At 40.9% G+C, this 18472-nt stretch overlaps 1 protein-coding gene across 1 annotated transcript in view; it reads right to left on the reverse strand.

The window, feature by feature from the left end:
• The window catches only part of EIF2B3 (eukaryotic translation initiation factor 2B subunit gamma), a 100086-nt gene that overhangs the window by 32622 nt on the left and 48992 nt on the right, over nt 1-18472 (reverse strand). The window contains exon 5 of the mRNA XM_032696879.1: nt 17473-17562. Within this exon, the coding sequence (XP_032552770.1) occupies nt 17473-17562 (90 nt within the window). The remainder of the gene's footprint in view (nt 1-17472; nt 17563-18472) is intronic.

Below are 18472 nucleotides of genomic sequence, written 5' to 3' on the forward strand. Positions count from 1 at the left end.
TTAACTAGTTTAGGTCCTAAGACTTTGATGCTCTTTAGGTGCTCTGATGCAAAACATATCAGTGAATAGAAAGCTTCCAAAGGCTTCAGCTGGCAATAAACCCATCTTCCCTGCCTACAAATTTCAACTTTTATTATACCCATTCTGACATTCCAATACAAGGAGGAAGAGAAAACACAAGGGGTTTTAACCCAAGCTACATATGCCTTAAACAAGGACCCCGATCTCTACATTATCTTTACTCTTGCATTGACTTATACATTGCAATGAACCAAGAAAAAACTCTCCTAAATGACAAATATCAGCATAGACAGTCTATTGTACAATGGGATTATAACCCTGTTAATTCAGTTTTGACTACGAGAAGATAATTTTATTTTTCAATAAAGTATTTGGGAAAAAAACCCAAATCAACAGCTTTTATGGTTGGAGTGCAGTCTTAAAAGAGCTTTATCGTTGTTGTTTCATTATTTTAACAATCTCCATTTAGTTACTGAATTGTGGATTATTTAAAGTAGCACTTGGGAAAATCATGCGGAAAATGAACTCAAACTTGGCATGTGTAAGAGGAAGTGCTAAACTTCAGAGGAAGGACTGGGAGAACTAACACACTGAGCTTGGCTAGAGGAACTCAACAAACAATAACCCACAAAGAAAGAGGAGTTATTTAGAATGGAAAACAGCAAAACTAGGAACTAACTAATAGGTTACATTACAAAAGGAAAGTACTAGAATGAGTACAGTGAAAATTATTTTGGTTGGCAAAATCTCTAGCAAAGGGGGACCTTACACACTTCAAGCTTTAAGAAATATCCAGTTCAAAAACCACCCAGGCTCCTGTTCAGGTCAACAATAGTGAAGCAAACCTAAGGACCAAAGCAGTTTTTCCCACCTCTAACTCTGAAGGGAAGATTCAGATGTGATTGCCAGCTCAGCCCTGTGAACAAATACAGCGTGTTCCTTTTTCCTGACAAACTTTTCCTTCAGTCCTCAACGGCAGGTTGTGCCACATCCTCTGTCCTGCAGTGGGATGATCAAGCCCACCCCCAGCTCCGAAATTCTGCTCTTATTTTTTTATTACAGGCAGGGAAAAAGCTCTACGTCTTCAGCCTCTCCTCCTTCTCGAAAGCAAGATTATAATCACCTTCAGATAGCTGAATTTCAGGAACTAATGAAGCAAAACACTTCGTTCTTTAATCACCAAATTTCTCCCTGCTAACCACTTACAGGCGCGCTCTGCCCCGGCCCCGCGCTCCCACACACGTGTGGCTGTGCAGATGGGCAGTTTACTAGCTCACAATGTTTGCCTGCAGCTGTGCCATTCAGCAATGATTTCCTGCTTGGGTTTTATACTTCATCCAAAACCGACAATCCTCTGTTTCCCTCAGAGGCTGGCTATGGCATTTATAAGATATATTACCTATAAAATACCCAAGTATTTGGCAGTCTTAAATAGTCTGATGCAGAGGACAACACAACACGGTAGGAAATGAAAGCAGTGGAAAGGGGGAAAGACAAAGTTTTGCCTGGTTTTTGATGGTCTAATCTTTCTTGGACAAACTCCTGAAGCTTTCCTGCAATTCTCTGAAGTGCTAGCCACATTCCTTTGCCAAAGGTGGAGCAAATCTCCGGGTCATCCATAAGATGTGGCTCAGAAACACACCCTTCTTACTGGAAAAGGAAAAACAGGAAGGTTCGCCTTTGCTTGCTGTTTAAGCAATTTATATGCAACATTAAAGGAATTTGCCTTTGGAAAATATTAAAAATACACAGTAAGGCCCTCTGTGAGAAAAATTTGAGAATTTTTCATAACAGATCTTGCAAATGTAGATATACGAAGTGATAGAGTGAGACTATTATCTGACTGTCAACAGTGGGGGAAACCAAACATCTGGCTGGGACTAGGAAGGAAATTTAAATCAAAGGAGGCACAGGACTGAAGACCCTCCATCAAGAGAGAAAAAAAATTAGCAGAGTTTGGAAGAACCAACTGGCCTGTAATCTAGATACAGGAGCAACAAACCAAAAAGGTTCTGGTCTAGTGTGCTAAAAATTCTTGCAATCAAATCCTGAACTTCACATACCTATATTAAAAAGAAATGAGCATAAGAGTGCACAGGGTGAAGAAAGCAACCTTTTTTATTCTCTTCAGGTTTTAAAACTTGGATCCCCCTTTTTCTAAAGCTTGTTGTTTTCTTTAGCACCAAGATGTGGGAATGAAATACCCACTGAGATCAACATAAGGAAAAATCTTGTATAACCCGGAGAAAGAAAGTAGAGGGGTGGGTGGAAGGAGAGGAGGGCACACAAAATTTTGGCAGAAATCCAATTCTAAGCCAGCTTGGAGTAAGCATGCTCTTGACACCTCACCACAAAATCCAGACGGTAGAGAGCATAAACATGAACCTGCTTTTGAGAAACACTTGCCAAAACAAGTATGTTTTCATAAAATCTAGCCCAAGTAACAAGCCCTTTTCCATGATCTTTCTTTCCCTAAACTCTGATTTTCAAAGTTCTGCTTTCACCTCAACAGAAAGTCACGGGTTTTCAGCTAAACCACCAAAGATGGAGAGTGGCATTAAATGGCTGCTTGTAAATGAAGGGAGGGACATGCACTTTACGTGGCTTCTGCCCTCTGAGAACAAGAGGAGATGGCAGCAATTTTGAAAGGGGTTGATACTGATCACATTTTAAGCATGTAAAAAGAAGTATCTCTGGGGTGGAATCTGCCATTCACCCAGCAGGTCACAGACAGGGGGTGTTGGCAAGAGATGGTGCATAAGTGGGGGAAACGAAGACAACTGGGCGGTTGAAATTCATGGTGCAAGCGCAAGAAAAAGCTGGGAGTTCAAGAGAAGATTTTTTTAAAAAGCAAAAGAACCTTCTGGAAAAGTCTATATTAAATGTACCTAAGAGCTCAGAGCACACATCAGTCACTTGCAGTCAGCTATGCAGACTGCATAGCATTATAAACCTAGAATATTCAAGGTTGATTTTATTTAAAACCTAAAACATTAAGGCACAGAAATGGATTTTTGGACAGACACCTATAATTTTACCAAGTACTGTTATTAACAGAGAGACATAACTAAACCTTTGGAATCCCTTTACCCCTGGTCTCTGTGCACTGCTATGTATTCCCAGTGTTTCTGGGATTTTTACATCTCAGCAAAGGCAGAGATAAGGCTCATGCTAAATTAAAAGTTTTACTTGTGAAGAACATTAGGTGAAAACATGCTAGATCTTTAAGTTTCATATTTAAACACAGCTATGCAGAGGCTTTCAGTGACTTTTAACCATAAATAAACTTGCAATCGTCTATGATATGGCAGAATTAAGTTTGTATCTATGTATATTATATTATATTACATTACATTATGGCCCACAGAGGGCCAACTTTTACTTGTTGCTGAAATGCAACTGCCTCTGGGATGAAGGGAAACTTATTGAAACTTCAGCAAGAAATGAAGAACAATGTAGCCAACTGAAACACAAGAAGAGTTTTGGGGAAAAAACCCTAATACTGACCACTTAAAAAAAGCAAAACGTATTCCCCAATTATGCTTCAATGGGCTGTGATTTCTGCTCTTAGACATATGTATTACTGGAGACTCTGTCTGTCATATGACACAGAAAATAATGGTTCTGACCAAACCTGGTAAAGAGAAAAATTTTGTAAAGTATTTTATAATAATTGAAGAGTCTTTTTAAGTCTAAGTTTAGGTGAGCTTGCCCAAGTCTAGGTACCAGTAGGTGCTGTTTGGCTTGGCCCACAGCAGGAAAGGGAGTATCCACAGCTTTTACTTCCTGCAGCTAGTTCTCACCAGCTTTGGACACCCTGAACACAAGTGTCAGTTCCATTTACCGGCTGTCATTCATTTTCATTTTCCATGTTTAATGTTAAACACCATAAAATAGTATTAATGAGTATTAGCATTTTAATATCCTCCCTGTTTTATTAATCTGTGATGAAGCATGAAATCTACCACTGTTGCCAGCACCCACCTGTGAAATCTGCTGTTACCCTCCACGGAGAGTTGCAGGGGGCCTCCCTTGCTACCATCCTTAACACAATCAGCTACACCTACAGGTGCAGAGTGTGTTTGTGATTCCCCACTACAAACAAGCAGATCATTAGCCCTTTTATACCTATTTCTGTCTTTTTTTTTTTATTTTTTAACAGGCAAATGTTAGCTCTTGTACAGCTATGCAAGCGTACACTGGGTTGGGTTCTGATCTTAGCTCCATGGCCTTCAACAGAGATTCTTCAGATCACATCAAAAGGAGAACATGAGGCTGTACTTCAGACTGGTGCTCATAATTAATGTTAGAAATGTATACATAAATACAACTAAACAAATCCTAAGGCAAATTACAGTTTTGGCCAGAAAGAAGTTGCATGTTTATGCAGAACAATAAAGATGTAAGAAAAAGGGAGGGAGGAAGAAAAAAAAAAAAAAAGAGGGTGTGTTGGAAGAAAGAGAAAAGTTAATTCTGAACCCTGTAGGTACATAGTTCATGGTTCTCATCGCTTAAAGGATAAAGCCAAATAACATTTAAAAATTCCATGTAAGCTGGGAGCTCTCTTGTTGAATCTCAACGTTATTTTCTCCTGATCCTTTGATGGAGATTAAAAATTTCCATGTGAATACAAAGAAAGAAACAACAGTTACTCTGAGATTTTTTCCCCCGAGCATTTAATGCTCCAAACTAGAGCAGCTAGCCACCATTCCCATCTCCTCCCCCCTCCTTAAAGAAAAAAAAGTCAACTCACTTTGAAGAAAAGACAAAACAGGGTCAGGGCAAGGGGGATTAGGGAAATGATATTTATATCATGGACCAAATTAAAATGTCAATGCAAGAGGCAGGCAAACAGCCCTTGCCACACATATACACCAGGCATGTTTCCTCAAGGAAACAGGAAAGAGATTTGAAAAGAGTTAATGCAGTCCTGAGTTAATACCACCTGCCTCAGACTCAACACCACTTAAAAGACAGTGTTTGGGTCCATTTCCCACAACGTGGTTTTAACAAGCTCAATGGAAAAAGCAATTACAGGCCTTTTCCCCTTCTTCTCACTGATTCACTACTAAAAATGCTGGAATTTCTGAGACATGCTAAGAATGTGGAGAAAGTACGGAAGGGATACATACAAAAGGAAAAAAAATCAAATGATAAATTTACAGGGTGTGCCACATCCCTGCAGAAGGCGAATTCTGACCTTATATCTTGCAATAATCCTTTTGCCTTTGTTTGGTGTACCCAAGACCAATTATAATACAGGAAAACTCCAAAGCAACCAGGCAAGCTAATAAACTACCAGTTACTTGTGCCTAATTCAATAATCTGCAACACCCATCATACCAAACATCTGTTATATCTTGCTATGTTTTATTTGTCCTGTTCTACTCTCAAAATTTCTAGCACAAAAAGAGTAAATATATTTCTACCCGCCCCTCAATTTCATAGTAATTAATTATTTGTCAGCGTCTCTTTTTATTTTTGGAGCTAAAAGCCTACGGAGAAGACAAGGAAACTTTGAGAAATGTTCTACTAAAAGGTAATTCCACATGACTGCAGTTGTGCTTCATTTGTCTTTCCATGCTATTTTCTAACTACAGCGTTCAAGTCTGACGGCAACACAGTCCCAACGCTCATAAGAGCGCGTGTGACTCATTCAAAAGCCATTACACGGCAAGCCAGTAAAACTGCACAGCTCTGCTTTGCAGGCTCGAGTTTATGAATGACTTCCCAAAACTGCAGAATCACCACCAAAATCCTGCGTTCTGGATGGTGGAGGAAAAGCAGAAGACACGCAAGTGGTAGTCGCAGACACGGCAACACGGAGAGGATCCAGATCAAAGTATGAAGGGGATGGTATGGATGCAAACCACATGAAAAGCTGTTCTCAAGTTCCACCAAGTCTGGATGCAGTTAAAGGAGCAGGGATCTAACTTCCACTTCTGCCAAAAAGCCCTTTGGGAAACAAGGCAGCTTTCTGAAAAATTGACCACAGAAATTAAAACTCCTCAATTACATACTCAAATCCTTTGAAAGCGTGCACACACTCAGCTCAGGTCATCTAAGTAACCTTAACTCTGCCCTCTTGCCAAACAGCCAGGAACACCCCACAGCTCCCAACTAAGACGGCTTTTGCATGGGAATGCCAGCAAGTTTAGACATTTTTAGAACTTCTCTCTGACCAAAAAGTCTCTGAGGCCGTCGGAGGCCACCCAGGGTGTTTGGCAGGTTGTGCATGCTGCTGAGGAATGGATCTCATTCACTCCCAGACAGCATCCCATTCTTCTAAAACAAGCGCACCTGCAACAAACGTGATTCCTTGCCAGAACTCATCTTTCCCCATTCTCTCCCACCTCCGCCTTTGCAGCCATCTGTGTCTGAGTTACCAACTTTTTTCACAGTGCCTTAGAAATCAGGCTCCTTCTCTGAAAGAGAAACAGAGGCATTCTGATAATATGCCTAAACAAACACGCTATACAGTGCATTTGTTGACCCATATCCATAAACCGATGAATTACGTAAACTTAAGGTGGGTAATTATATATTTAGATAAATTGACAAACACTTCAGACTTGTCTGTATAAGACATGTCAGAAAATACAGACATGGCTGTAGCTTCACATGGGCAACCTCTTTCACCCCACTCCACTGAGACTGCATTAAAGGCACTGTAGATGTCCACATCACTTTGCTGTTTCTCCATGCAGGTACAGCGTTTGGACTTATTCTTGGTTTGATTTAACAACTGGGAGACAAACAGGAAGCTCTGGTGTGTAATTTAGTCCTGCTTCCACCTGTACAAGCACCATTTCTACACCCTTCTCCACAGCAATCATTCTACCTTAACAAATTCCTATCCTCTCCATTGATTACTAACCCTTGCTCCACTTCTCCCTGTAGGACAACTCTTCTGTTCTTTTTACCATGGCATTTGCAACATGATCTTCTGTCTGTGATAAGACTAAACTTTTTTTCAGTCTTCACTTTATCCTTTTTTGAAGAACTTTAAGAGAAAGTTTTTTGGCCAATGAATCCCATCTTCTCTTTTTCACAAGCCTGCTTTTATTCATAATGTTCTTTCCAGATGGTATTAATCCATAAAAGTTTGGTGTAAAATGGTGTGTGGGCTATAGTTCATCTCTGAATCTTTGATTTAGGGAAATGTCCCTCCTTCTCTCCATTCAGGTCTTGAACTTCTTCAAAATCAGCAACTTAACTAGACAGCACTCGGCATTTCCCACAGACTATTTAAAATGTTATACTCCCTTTTTTATTTTTTTACTTTAAGAAATTTGCGGCTGCTCTTCTTTGATTCAAGACTGTTCTAAGATCAGCCCTTACCTCACACTCCAGCTATTTATCACATTCAAAATGGAACTCAGAATACCACTACTGATTGAATGACAGTTTACTGACTTAAAGAAGATAGTTCTTAGCTACTCCATTCATGCATGTGTGCCCTATCATCATTGGTAGCATTTATTCTCCCTTCTATTCTAACTTCTATATGAAGTTAAAATATCATGATAATTCAATGCAATAATAAAGTCAGCAACAGTGTTACAGACATCTTTATTATTGTTCATGTTTCATTCGACTGGCTAAGGCACAATGAAATTTAACACTGAACCTACACCTAGAATATAAAAACTATGAGGGATGTGGAATACTAGGAAAACAATTATTGTTTTCTCTCTTTACCAAAAGTTCAACCTGTCAGTAAAAGGGGACTCAGCATTTCAGAAGGATGAGTCAGTGACTGAGGTGGTGTGGAAGAAGAGATATTTAGAAGCAAAACAGAGAGGCAAAGAAAGGAAAAGATTATCTTAAAAATTCTTGAAAATTGTATATTCAGATCATCTGAGTAGAAAATACAAGGGAATAATGTTTTCTACTGCAAGAGAAATTTTTGTGATATCATAATATTGTATCCTCACAGGGAAATGTCCAGCAAGGTAAGACAGTAACTTCACCCAAAGTATTATCTTACATGCAAGTAGTGCTGGGCAGAGAAAATGGACTGCACCAATAAAAGAATGCAAAAGAATACTGTCCAAGTGGTGATCATTAAAGGGGAAAAAAAAGGAGGGAAAAAAGTGCACGAAGATGGGTCAAAGATTCATAATTTCTCCTTGGTTCCAAATCCACATCTTGTAAGAAGGCAAAAGTCAACTTGACTGAAGGCTACCCAAGGAAACTGAAACTGCATCAAACACTGGAAAGAACAGTTAACAATTTTTAATGTTTATTATCAGATCAGAACAAGCCCAGCTGAGGCCACCAAGAGGGCCAGGAGCACATGACGCAGGAGGAGAAGCAGGGGGAGCTGAGTTTGTTCAGTTTGGAGAAGGGAAGGCTGCAGGGGAATCTGATTATAGTTTTCCACTACCACAAGTGAAGTGATATAGAAGACAGCCTGACTTTTCCAAGAGGTGCACAGTAAAAGGGCAAGAGGCAACAAATGCAAGCTGCAACAAGGGAAATTCCAGTTGGGACATAAAGAAAACAACTTTTCAGTGAGTGGTACAGTCCTGGGACAAGGCCCAGTCTTCATCCTCAGAGATTTTCAAAACTCAACTGCAAAAAAAACCCCTGAGCAACACAAAAGTTAGACTTACTTGAGCAGGAGGTTGGACTAGAGACTGCTTGCTATACATCCCTCCCAGTCTAAATATTTCTATGATCCTATAACTGAATGACCTTTTTCATGCCCTCCCTAAATTCCTTTTTTTAAGGAATCATAAGTGTTGTAAATCACAGTCAGAGAACAAAATTAACACATTTTAACTTTTACATCATAAAAACATTTTCCTTAGGAGCAGCTTGCACGCACAGAATGCTGTGCTGCAACCAAGTGTGCTTCCACTATCTCAGGCACGTGGCCACTATGGCATATCATGGTCTCACAGAAAGGTTTGCAGTTCTTCAGGAAGTTGATCAGTTCCAGTTCAGCACATCCAAAGATATGTCTGCTCCCAGGCAGGTTGCTAACAGGAATTGTATTTCTTACAGAAGGCATTTGCTGAAAATCGTAATGTGTTTAAATCTGGTTAGGATCATTAGGGTTTTTTCCCCTGAGGTTTCAGGAGTGAGCTTGATTGGTACCATGGAAAGATGATAACAGTAATGATACCCTGGAGGAGGAGGACATCAACAAATTTCAAATCTTGGCATTTCTACTGGGGAGCAGGGAAAGCTCCAACAGCTGGATATGTTTGACAAGGAAAGGAAATGGGAAAGATGAATTGCCATTTCACATTCTAATAGATTAAATGCACTAAGAAAGAACTCGGGTTAGGTTAGTTGTTTCCCTTCCCCTCCTCCCCTTTTTCTTTTCCTTGTTTGGAAAGCCACAATCTATTTGCCCTGTCTTCACACAGTATACTTCCTGTAGGAGCTATTTGTTTATTTATCCGTTTTTAATCACAAGGAAAGTATTCATTATAAAAATCTCTCTTTACAGCAAAAGAGAAACCTTCCAGCCACACGGCTGACACATGTTAACTCGCAGGTATTCACAGAGCAGGTTCTGTTTTAAGCCATCTTTCAGGCAGCCACACAAAGACCACCAAAGCTGGGTGTTCAGCTCTGCCAGACCTCCCCCAGCCAGCAGCCCTTGCCAGGAAACACAGGTGACAGCCTGAATGATAAAAAGGCATTTAGAGGGGAAAAAGAAAAAATGCACTGGTTTAGTCTGGGCAGCACCTTAATATAAACCTGCAGGGGCCTTTGTGTACAGCATAGCACACAGCCATCCAAGCAGGAGCTCCAGAGCCAGTCACTCACACCTCCAGTTTCCAAAGATCTCACACTGCCCTGCCATTTATCGGGGAGGAGAAGAGTAGCTCCACTGCAGCTCTTTTCAGGGCAACAGATCTCAGAACACAGCACTGAGACAGCAAACTTTCCTCTCCCCTCCTAGTGCTGGCCCTGTGAAGGCTTTCTGGACACAGTGGAGGGGAGTTGAGCAGAGAAGCGTGCTCTGGGATTGCAGCTGAAGTAGTTTGGAACGGCAGAGTGCTATGACCTCACACAATTTGCTCTTATTTATTTCAGCAGTTTAAAAAAAAAAAAATCAAAAAAAAAATCCAGTGTTTAACTTCGTAAACAAATCATAGTGACTTTGGCTATAAAGTTTACTGCAAATTTGCTCAGTTCAGAAAAGAGTTTCTCTACTGGCAAATTCTGGCAGGCAGCTCTCCAGAACTGCGGAAGAGCTGATTTGTTTTCTTAGCTACAGTTCAGCCTCTCACGGGATGCACCCCAAGAGAAGGGCTCCCCAGGGAAAGTGGATTTCCCTGGTGGCAAGCAAGATATTAGCACTCAGCATTCCCAGGACAAGGCATTGCAAATGCTTAGTCAGACCTTTTGAAGTGACCACAGTGCTGCTGTTTATTATTCTTGCCTTTCCAGTACCACCCATCTTCCTGCTGGCCACAGGCAGAGCTGCCCACTTCCCAGGTGACTGTACCAGGGAAATGGTGGCTTTTTCTACACCCAGCAATTCAGAAGGACCAGATTCAGGACAAAATGCTGATTCGTAAAACACATTACTAAACACAATAAAATTTTACCTTGCTTTTAGGGGGAAGAGGGGTGGGGAAAAAAGAGGGAAGGATACCACAAAAGCACGTGAAATGTCCTAAAGTATAAGAGGAAGATGTAGGTTGTCAACTTAGTTTTAGATATACCGACACAGTCTTTTGAAATGAAGTCCAAAGATCAAGTTCTTATGTCAGAAAATGCATGTGCCACTCTGATGAGCAACAGAGAACCCAGAACATCTGAGCAAACACACAGTGGCACCTGCCTTCACCAAATCTGAGACAACCAGTGTTCAGTGGTGGTGCAACTCGAGTGGTTATAGATACATTGCCCAGCATTTCCTGTTGTAAGTTTCTGTCTTCATCTGTTTGTAAACTTTGCCAAAGTGTAACTATTTTGGCAGGAATTACCTATGCCAGGTGTTTGCCTCAAGCTGATTATTTTTTGGATAGCTTCATCAAAAATGTCTCAGCTATTTCCAAGAATAAAATTATGGAAAAAACCTTTGTTTTGACCACAGTAAAATATTTCATCTGCTCTGTTGAAAAGCTCTTGCACTTCCATGCTTGTAATTTGGCACAGGGTTGTCTTTTCATTGGGGCGTTACATTTATAAACAGAAAATGTGCCCATACTACATCAAGCTAAGTCTGAAAAAACACTGTTTGCACACGCTTGGAAGAGACCTGTTTTGCAGCTAATTTTTTTTACTTCTAAAAGGTATAAGTCCTTCTATATTGGGCATGCTCCATTCTCTTTTCTGCAGGGTAACTAACTGCAGTGTTCATGTACTACTCCATAGAGAAACAGAATATGCTCCAGGCCAAGGTTACAAATGCTGAGCTGGATATTCTTTGAAGTTTAGAGCATCCCATCTCCCTCTGGCAGCTGACCTGAAAGTGATAAATCTATGTTGATAACAGCTACTTCATTAGCAGGAGTCACAGTAGCCTCGCTGATTAATTCTAAAAGTGTCATATATAAAAATATATATACACATACTTAAAAGAATATCAAGGTAACAGTTTGGGTACTCAAATTAAGAAAAGCTATAAACATGTTGCTTATACCTTTTTTAAGAACTCATGTGTGTACATTATGTCACAACCCTTAAAAACACACCTACTTTTCCTCTCTCCCCAGTCTCAGTCTATTCTTCCCCCAGTGCAAAGATGGACTATGCCCTGAGGATGAATCATGGTTGTGTAATGAGGCAGAAGAATGACTGGCTCATTTGTTAGAACATGTGTGTTAAATGTACAAGGCAGAGGGTTGCGAGGGGAGAAGAGAACTGCTAAGATGTAAGGCAAATGAATGATGCCTGAAGAACTGATTTTTAAAATTTTTTTGGTAATTCTCTTCTGTCAGAGGATATTACAGGTACTGTAATCTAATTTCTGCAGTTTGCCACCGACTGTATGCTTTTGATTTTATCAGTGTCATCCCCTGTAACAGCTATCATCAATGGAAAAGATTTTTTTCAACATTATGAGCTCTCTGTATAACATTAAGGATTGAAAAATGGCATACTTAAGACGAAGATGCTTCAAACTTCAGCTCTTGTGTACGCTGGTTTCCCCCTTTCAGAAGGGGAAAAACTACTGCTTTGCTAATAGGGGTGCTGGAAAGATAGTTAATGGAGTGTGTGCAGGGCATTACAGTATCAGTGATGAGCACCAAGAATCCAAAAGCAAAGTATTTACCTTATCTTCAGAACAGGGTTTAAACAGTGAGTAAGGCTGGTGGCCTTCACTTGAACTATAGAAGTTACAAATAATATTGAACAGTATCTCCTTCAGCAAATATCTCAGGCAACAAATGAAGCATTGGTCACAGAGTGGAAAAAAGCCCTCAAAACAACATACAGAGTCACGTAACTGGAGACTGTACCATAATATAGGATAAAAACAAAAGCAAAAAGTTGCACGGGGAGCATCAGCTGTGGCACTTCCTAACTGCCAAGTGCTTATATTTACAAAGTTAGTATTTTGAAATGTAGCTTTTTGTATGCTCAACCTGTAACTAAGGTCTGATTAGCATATTCCTGACAGGCTCTGCACTGATGAAATTCGTGAAAAGTGATTTTGGGGAGGCAATTTAATAAGTAGGACCACATACTGCCTTGCTTTAGGCAGCCTTGATCTGGCTTTAGACTTTCAAGTCTACCTCAATGAGGTGGAATTCTTACACATATTACAAATGCTGTCATCTATACCTGCACAACTGACTGCAGGCACAATGCCATTCCTGCATACATATATTATAAATGCATATTCCATATGCTCTCTAGCATATTCACAGGATGTATATAGAGACTTAAATTTCCAAAGCAAGTTTGAAGTTTCCATGTTAAAACTTTACAGGGAAAGGGGTTGCTCTATATCTGTCTGCCCCCCTCCCACCCTCCCCTGAACGAGTTATCTTATTTCACCAGGCTACAGCTTCAGAAAGATTGTGGAAAGGCAGAACACAAGCTACAATGCAATTTCACTTCCATCACATTTCTCCTGGTAGCAGCTTTGCCGGGACTGTTGGCAATCCAACTGTCAGCACACAGTAAAGAAGTATCAGTGCATGTCTGTGCAACACGCTGGGCTCACAGGGCACAGGCCTAGATCCTGCCCTCCATTACACATGAAGTTCACAGGGGAAAGGGAATAAGGACTCTGTTCTTCCATCTGCCCTGAATGCAGCAGCGAGGCAGGATTCCAACCTAGCACTCAGGAGAGTGCCAAAAAAGGGACTGGCTACTGTGCTGGCTGCCACCCCAGGGCCCCAGGGGTGTGAGGCCCGCCAGCTGTGGGGTGGAGCCGTGCCCCCAGCCAGCTACAGCCTCTGCTTCTGTCTCGCTGCTGGCTCAGCTCGTGGAACGACCGCTTTAAGAAAAGCAATACTGTGCAGTTCATCGTGCAGTGCAGGTGTTCACCTTCAACTATCCCTGCCCTGTGCTGGCAGAGCACCTCCGGCAGCACACACGGCCTGTGCTCGCCCGCCTTCCCACGCCACAAGGCACAGCACCTATGGAATCCTCGGGCTGGCTTTACACTGGAAAAGGAAATGCTGAGGAAACTAAAGCTCTCACCTAAATACAAGGAGATCAGATTTTTAACTGACTTCCCTCCCCTGCAGAGGTGTGATACAACTCCACAGACTCTCTACCGAGGCCAACCTCAGCAACTCTAACTTCATTGATGCAGAAAGGAACCTGGGGAAGAACCAAAGGTCTCTGATAAAACATACCAAGGACAGGACAGCTACCACAAGCTGAAAATTCAGGCCAAACAAGAGCTGCTTCACATTTAGGTCACAGTCCCTGTTCAGACAGGATGAATACAGTTGGTAGCAGAGTATGGTCTATGACTCTGGTGAATCTAGTGGGAACAGATCCAGAAGTCACCAGTGTCAGGTATCCACTGTGGATGCAGGGATGGAGACGTCCATTCGAAGGCAAAGCTCCCAGTGCTCTAACTTGCATCCCTGTGCAGAGGTTGCCAATGCACTGCAGCTGATCAACCTACCCTGGTGACACAGAAGTGGGGAAAGAATGGAAGGAACAAATTCCAGCTGTAGGAAATAAACTGCCATGGGCAAGAATTTCTTAGGCTGTTGCCCAAGCCACTGTGGAACCATGAGCATTTGACCTTGGTAGATTTGGAGAGGGACCCTTGCACACTTGATTTCACTAGGATCCATTGCTGAACGAATAATGGAGATTTAACTGACAAAATGCATTTTTTTCTCCTATGAAACAGAAAAAAGTTTCATTCCTGAAAAATAAATTCCCCAGATTTAAGTAACATTAGGGGCATCATATTACTTTTGTCTGGACATACATATTTGAGGAGATTCTAATAAACAGAACATTTCCTCTGACTTTTTACTCAAAGGCACTAGCAAGCTCCGCCTTTTAAAAGTTTGATTTGCTATACTGCAATAAAACTTCAGGCAGGATAATCTACTATTCAGGTCTTTTAAAATAGTTCATAAAATCTATTAAAGGACTACAAACTGAGCTACAGGCTACCAAACAGTATTTTGATCTCTCCTAACATCCCTCATCATAGAATCTCACTGCTGCCAAACAAATACTGATTATTTTCCAAACAATCCCACCCAGAAGAGGAAACAAGTGCACAGAAAAATCAAGGTATCTATCTGTCTAGTACCACAAAGACAGACCGTGGCCAAGCTGATGAAAAAAATCTTAGTATCACTTCATCTTGGAGGTGAGTATTCAGCCTTTTTCCAAAGCTGTCACACAACAAATACAAATATAATGCCTGTATTAATCTGACTGCAATTTACCCTTACAGGTGCAGCTACATTCTACAAACTACAGTACAAACTACATTCACCCAGGGAGAGCTTGATGGAACACTTTGCAGCTAAGCTGGGACTCACTGAAGAAGAAGCAGATCCCACATAGATAACCACATGAGTTTTCATGTAATGCTTTGACCTGGAAACAATCATAATTTTCCTCTGCAAAAGCCAGTTGTAGCATCTGAATTTTTTTACTGCTGGTCAACACCTTTTCAGCTTTTGCATGTCAAAAAAACATTTGAAAAAATGTAAATGCTTCACTGCGCTACAAACAATGAAAAAAGGTGTTCTGCCTGCCATCAAACCCCGCTGTTAAAATATTAACACAATGTAAATATTGTAATATTGAGGAAGTACACTGTGTCAGTACTTCCTGGCACTGTACAAGAGCTTCACTGTTCACTTCAGTCCCTGCTGTTAGTTTTAAACACACACAACTTAAACAAGGCATCTGAGCTTCTCCAGTCCTGGTGCGGAATTTCAGAGAGGCAAAATCTTACTGTAGGTTCTCTCTAGACTAAAAACCAAAGTATTAAAAAGAATCCTTAAACCCAAATAACCATGTAGATGTCAGTACTTCTGAGGCAAAAATGATCCACGGGGTCTTTCAAAAGTCTTGCCATATTACTGCCAAACATGGAAAGATCACTGGGTATGCACTGTCCTCCCCTTCCTCAGAGAAGAAAAACAAGCTGCAAATGCCCACTGATGCCAGAAGTCTGAAAGCCTAAGTTATTCCTCATGGCAAAAGTCCCATTCCCCAGATTTGCCAGTTAAGCACATTACTTGCAATTGACTCTCTCAATTGACTGAATAAGCAGCATTTGTGTAATAAAGGGAATGAAGCAGATACCTGCCATTACTAAGCCAGATGTTGCTATCAGGTCTTAAGAAATGCTGCCTAGCTGCTGTAAATATCTATTTGCCATGGAAGTGTCACAGAAAAGCAGCACAGGCTCAAAAAATAGTGAAGACAGAGAATGACCTCGCTGTAGAAAACAAACAAACAAAAAACCCCAATAGGTCATACTTGCAAAAAATCCAGTAGACTTGTTCTTTGGAGACCTGGGGGAAACTGGAAGAGTTAAGAGCAGGATTTCACTCTGCTGGCTTTGGTTAATAAAAGGTAAAATCCTGACTGACAAAGTCAAAGATCTCACCAGTTTCAACTGAAAAAGCATAAAGCCTTGAAATCTGAAGTTACCACTATTACTCAGACATATCTGACAAAGACCATCCTTGTCCCACAGATCTAAATTCAAACCAGAATGAATTACCAGGAAAAATAACCAAATGTGTGAAATGTCTAATATTCCAGAAATGTCTAATAACAGCAAAACTACATGGCTAGGATTTCAAGAAATGAGTCCTACGTATTGTATGACAAAGGAAAAGTGTAAGTGCTGTTTCATGCTACCATAGGAAACACGAGAATTCCAAACCGTCACCAGCTTTCTGAAATATGCTGAATATATGGTTTATTCCAGGTTTAAGGCATCTGCTGCTCCTGAAGCTTTCTCATCTTTCCTACATGTTTCTGTACATGAATGTGAACTAAAATAACTTGTACAATGCCCTCATGTACCAGTCAAAGTATTGGATAAGCCTTATTCTTATGCATGGTTAAGAAATTGCTCTGGAGGTTAACACAGATTTTCTACTTAATTTTAACCCACAGACCCTTATTCTGGAAGAGTTCTTTCAGTCATGTATCCAGCTGCATCACAAGATTTGTATATGGTCAAGACCAACATAAATCTCCCACCCTCAGTGTTTTTTCACATGTCAGTTTATCTGCTAAGAAAATGCACTATGAACACAACACTTAGCCCCTGTATCTTTCATCTTACTTAAAAGGGGAGAAAACTCTTGAGAGTTCAGTGAGCATTCAGTATATATAATAGGCATGAGAGGGCTATAAAAAGTCTAGGAACAAGACATTATTCCAAAACTGAACTACTTACTGTGAGGGGGGTTGTTCATTTGTTTGTTTTTTAAAGATAAACATGGGGGGGGTTGCCTGTTTCATGAAATATTATAGCTAAGATCCTTCTCCACTTCCATAAATGGATGTTTTTTTTACTCTCAGTGGGTGGTCTCAGAGTTTTGACAGAGGAACATCACAAGCTAAAAACATAGGATGCTACAGAGATAGCCCACCTGCAGCGGTGGTGGATGTGAAGGGGCAGAGAGAAGGTGATTGCAAAGGCCAAAACAGACTGTGGTGGGGGAAATCAAAGGTCAGAAATGTATTCACAGGGCTAACAAAGGGGGAGTCCTGGTAAAATGAGCAGCCAAAAAGCACAGATAGATTAGAAAAAGAAGGGATGCAGAAAAAAAGACAAAAATGTTAGTTGTTCACTTATGCTGTTATTTGTTTAAAAGAAAGATCTGAATAAGAAACTCAGCCATAGGGCTTGGCATTCCTTTTAGTGTAGTTAAAGCATTTTGAAAACTGGTTTCTTTTACATTTCAATTTTATGTTAGCAAATTTAGGAAAAAAATCTTCCTTTAAAAGTTCTGGTATAAACCTAATGTCAGCGCAAACACCTGTTACTCCTCTGTGTGTTGCTTGGTTTCTTACCTGTTTTCTACCAGAAAGTCTACCACATATTTCTTCAGACAGTAGAGATGGGCATCCATCAGCCCTGTTCTGATGTGCATTCTGGGGTGCCTGGAAAGGAATAAAAAAAGGGAAAATCATGGAGCTTTGCATGGCCGCTTACAAGAGCCTGACTTTGCAATGAGGTCAGGGGATAGCGAAAAGCGTGCAAAGGTCTGTTCCTTTCCATCTCCTGCTGGATTGACAGAAGAGAACAGTGCAGGCTGCCATTACTGGGCTGTGTCTATAAACTTACACCTGCTGGCCCTGGGCTGATTTGCTGTGAAAGAAAACACCTCCTCCAAGGAGTCATTACTCCTGCTACATCTTCTCATGTAAGTGGAAATTGCACATTACTGGGCAGGAAGCCAAAGTAATGGGCCCAGAGTGCTAAAAGTTACAGTGGGTAATGTCAGGGTACAATAATTCAAAGCTTCTGGCGAAGTGCCTGCCTTAATATGCAAGGCTGGGCATGTTCTGCTAGCAAACACAACAACACTACTGTATTTTCTCCAACACTTCCTGGAGGGAAATAAGGGAAGGAGATAGGGTCTGCTCACCTTTCCTACACTACACATTACAAATGACTGCCACAGTTCAATTACAAAGGATTTGCTTATCCAGCCCAGTAAGGTGGAAAAGATCAGTAAAACTCCCACTCATCGTAAGGCAAACAGGGAAGTCTTCGCTTTCAGAGCAGTGGCAGGTTAATATTTCAGAACCTCAGGAATCTCCAACAGCTTCAGTATTTTAAGAATGAAGTTTAAATCACAAAGACTCACTGATAACTTCTATTGCTTCTCTTTATGCATTCTCCGCTCTTGGAAAATGGAAACCCTTTTTGGAACCTGTCTCAAAGCAGCTAGGTATTTTATGCCAATATTATTTTCCATTCCACAAACCTGTGGCCTTATTTGAGAGCGTTCTGGCTGTCTGAACACTCAGCACTAGTTCTGAGGATACAAGAATATTTAGCTTGCAG

The sequence above is a fragment of the Chiroxiphia lanceolata genome, chromosome 9, assembly GCF_009829145.1.
Source record: "Chiroxiphia lanceolata isolate bChiLan1 chromosome 9, bChiLan1.pri, whole genome shotgun sequence".
Lineage (NCBI taxonomy): Eukaryota > Metazoa > Chordata > Aves > Passeriformes > Pipridae > Chiroxiphia > Chiroxiphia lanceolata.